The sequence below is a fragment of the Eimeria mitis genome, genomic scaffold, assembly GCF_000499745.2.
Source record: "Eimeria mitis Houghton genomic scaffold, Emh_scaff150, whole genome shotgun sequence".
NCBI lineage: Eukaryota > Apicomplexa > Conoidasida > Eucoccidiorida > Eimeriidae > Eimeria > Eimeria mitis.
The window spans coordinates 9,521-12,629 of record NW_013569517.1 but is presented as its reverse complement, the minus strand read 5'-3'; the positions used below and the strand labels follow the sequence as shown (position 1 = coordinate 12,629).

General features: G+C 45.5%; 1 protein-coding gene across 1 annotated transcript; it reads right to left on the bottom strand.

The window, feature by feature from the left end:
* Positions 1–853: 853 nt before the first annotated feature.
* Positions 854–2,291, bottom strand: EMH_0099010 (uncharacterized protein; the record flags this gene model as incomplete). The annotated part of the gene is made up of 5 exons (XM_013495273.1): positions 854–1,013; positions 1,291–1,410; positions 1,578–1,684; positions 1,872–2,032; positions 2,180–2,291. 5 exons carry the CDS (start codon positions 2,289–2,291, stop codon positions 854–856), a joined length of 660 nt encoding a protein of 219 aa, XP_013350727.1.
* Positions 2,292–3,109: the final 818 nt, after the last annotated feature.

Here is a 3,109-nt window from a genome sequence, read left to right as displayed (position 1 = left end):
TATATATATATATATATATATATATATATATATATATATATATATGTATGTATATATATATATATATATACATACATATATGTATATACACATACATCTATATATGTGCTTGTGTGCCTCCGTAAACTACTAGCGCAGTATTTGTTTCGCCTTTACAGCCCGTAATATTTTTGGTGTTTCTCTGTCCACCCATCTTTCTCCCCTCTCCCTGTTTTTGCTCGACCAATAAGAGAGAAGTGCAAACTTCAAGGCGACGGAAAAAGTAAATCACAAAGAACCACGTTGATCTTTTTGTACACCTGAACTCCGCAAGCTTCTGCACCTCTAGTGCGCTCATTGCCATTATTTTGGTCCTTATGTTGCGCGGCTTCTGATGTGCTTCAGATATTAGTTGTATTAGTTGTCTTCACATAATAATGCAACTGGTCTGACATTAATTCAATTATTTGCTTCTACCTCCAGCACAACTCAGCGCTATGTGCTACGTGAGAGTCCAACTACCTGCATACAGTTCGCTTGCCAAGCCGAGCGGTACGTTTCGGAGTTTACCAAAGGCCACGAGGAAACGCAACTGGGATCATCGCTGCAAGTTGGAGAAAAAACTGCAACCGTCGTGTGGGGTGGGACGGATTCGGAGTGAAAATCCTAAACTCTGACTTTCCCCAATGTCTTTGTTACCTTTCACTGCGTCGGGTCTGTTGCTTGGAACAGTTACAGTTTGGCTGTCCATGCAGCAGTGGAAGCTTCACAGCCTGTAGCTAACAAGCGTGGCGTGGCTGACAAAGAGTGGTCTGCAGACTAGCTGACAAGGAAGTGGGGTGGCTATCTAGGCAGCTAACGGAAGTTTGCCTCTCTAGGCAGAGACGAGCGTCAGCATAGCAACCAAACCGGCAATTAGAATGGTAGGGACGGCAGCTGCTTCAGCGCCATCTCCAACGGGAGTCTGCAAGTCGTCTGCTGTCATATCTTTCAATTCAGTTGTTCGTGCAAGAAGTCCGTTGAAATACTCCTCACTGCAGGAAAGAAAAGAAAGCAAACAAACGCACAGCTTCAAAAAGCACATCACCAGCTTTGTTGGTTATTTGTGGCTAAACCGCTTCGTCAGCCCGTCCTGGATTTTGCGCTCTGAAACCCAGAACTTACCTAAAGGGGGCCTCATCCTTCGTCGTTCCAGGGCTTAATTTACAGAAAAGTACAGCCTCATTTGTTACAGTTTCATTTGTCCCTACTGGATCGCTCCTGCCTGTTCCAAGTGATTGCCCGTTAGTTCCAGCTGTTACTGTGGTGCACCTGCCAATAAGGCAGCCGATTCTAGTGCTATCAGATCCGAGAAGATATGCCAAATTGGCACCCGCATCCTTAGACCAGATTTTTTGCCACTCGGTTTTTGTCTGAGGGTATGTTTTATTTCTGGGAGAAATGTTAACACAGCACAGCGAATGCAATAGCAATATGTTGGCTCAAGAAGAGGCAATGAGGCTGATTAACTGTCGGGTATGTATCATCATCGCGCTTCGCTATACGGATAAGAGCCATGGGACTTGTCTGTAATGAGGCTGACTACGGCATCTCCTTACTCGAAGGCTGCCAATCCCGCCTCAACGGCCTCCTGCAGCAAGTGACGGTAGTTAGGGGTGGTATCAGCATCAGCCTGGTAGACGAAATTGTGATGAAATGTCTCTTTCTGTATACCGAAATTATACAGAGAACAACGAGACTGTCACCTGGTATTCAGCCTGTCTCAGATAAGCAACTGAATTGTTCCCAAGTTTCTGTCGGGTTTCACTGGGCAGCTTTGAGCTGACGTTGCCACAGCATTAGTGACGGTAGCAGCGGCTCAAATTTCCTGCTTTTGCCATCGTGGTACTCACAAGGTCGGGTGTTATCAATCCCTTACAAGCGCCTGCATTGTCTCCAGTTGTGCCTTCTAGAGTTGACCTCAAGGAATTGACAAGGGTGTCATCCTCTGCGACTACACTGATGCGAACCAGGAGTTTTCCATTACGGGCCAAATTGGCACTCAAGTAGGCATCTGCACCGAACAGAGATCCACGACAAGATAATCAACAGCGGGTTTAGGCTTGGTCTTATTCGCAACTATGCAGTTGACGGCTTGAGAGCGTGCAATATGCGGGGAAATATAAAGAAAATGATAACGTATAAGGGGTTGCATAATCACCTGCTTGCACATCTTCTACCGTAAATTTGTATGTTGGAGTGCTCGCCTCTGTGTGAAGCCCGCAGAGTGCGACGAGGCAAACGGCTGCAGTCGTTTTGTAAAGGGGAGCCATTGCGGTAGAAAGCGTGAGAGTGTATTTAAGATTCCGATCAAACAAAAAAGAAACAGATGTATTCAAGTTAATGAATACGGGAGAGAAGGCAAAGAAGTAGGAGTTCTTTGGCTGGTCCTCGAGTATCGTGAACAGCGTATGGAACACAGCCGAACACCGGTCTCGAAGATGCAAACAAAACTTGAAACTCAATATAATTAGTATTTAATGAAGTTAAAGAAATAGGGATTTATGTGTAAAAGACCTGCATGCTATGTAGTTATCTCCGTCGGTGAAGGCTCCTGCGCTACCCGGTAGGAGACCGCTGGTGTAGTGCATTGGCACTACAATACACCATTGTAGATATCTAGTGGACAATATGAGACTAAAATTTGTAATAATTAACTTAATTTAATTAATAAAATTTAAGTTTAGTACGCCAAATTGCAGGTTCACGGTAGTTAGCCGAGGATAGCCCACACCTCGTTAGAGGCAGAGGCATAGTCACCGCGGAAACGCGGGTCGGCCGTACCCTCGCGGTTCTAGCGACCGGCCTGGCAGATCGCCAAGCTGGGGCGCACGGATCGGACTGAAATCCAGGACGGAGAACCATTTTGCTCTAATATTTGTCCGTGAAATTACTCAAATTACTAATAGAAAAGGCTAGTTCTGCAGATCCTGTCTGTGATTGCTACGTACTGCCGCACTCCAGCGTATTCTGCGTGAGAGAGCTAGATGCTCCCAGGCATTACATTTAGGGGCTGTTCCGGGATAGGAAAGGCAACTTTCTTCCAAAAATATAACCAAACCCCTTTGCTTAGTAGGAAAAATTCCTAAAT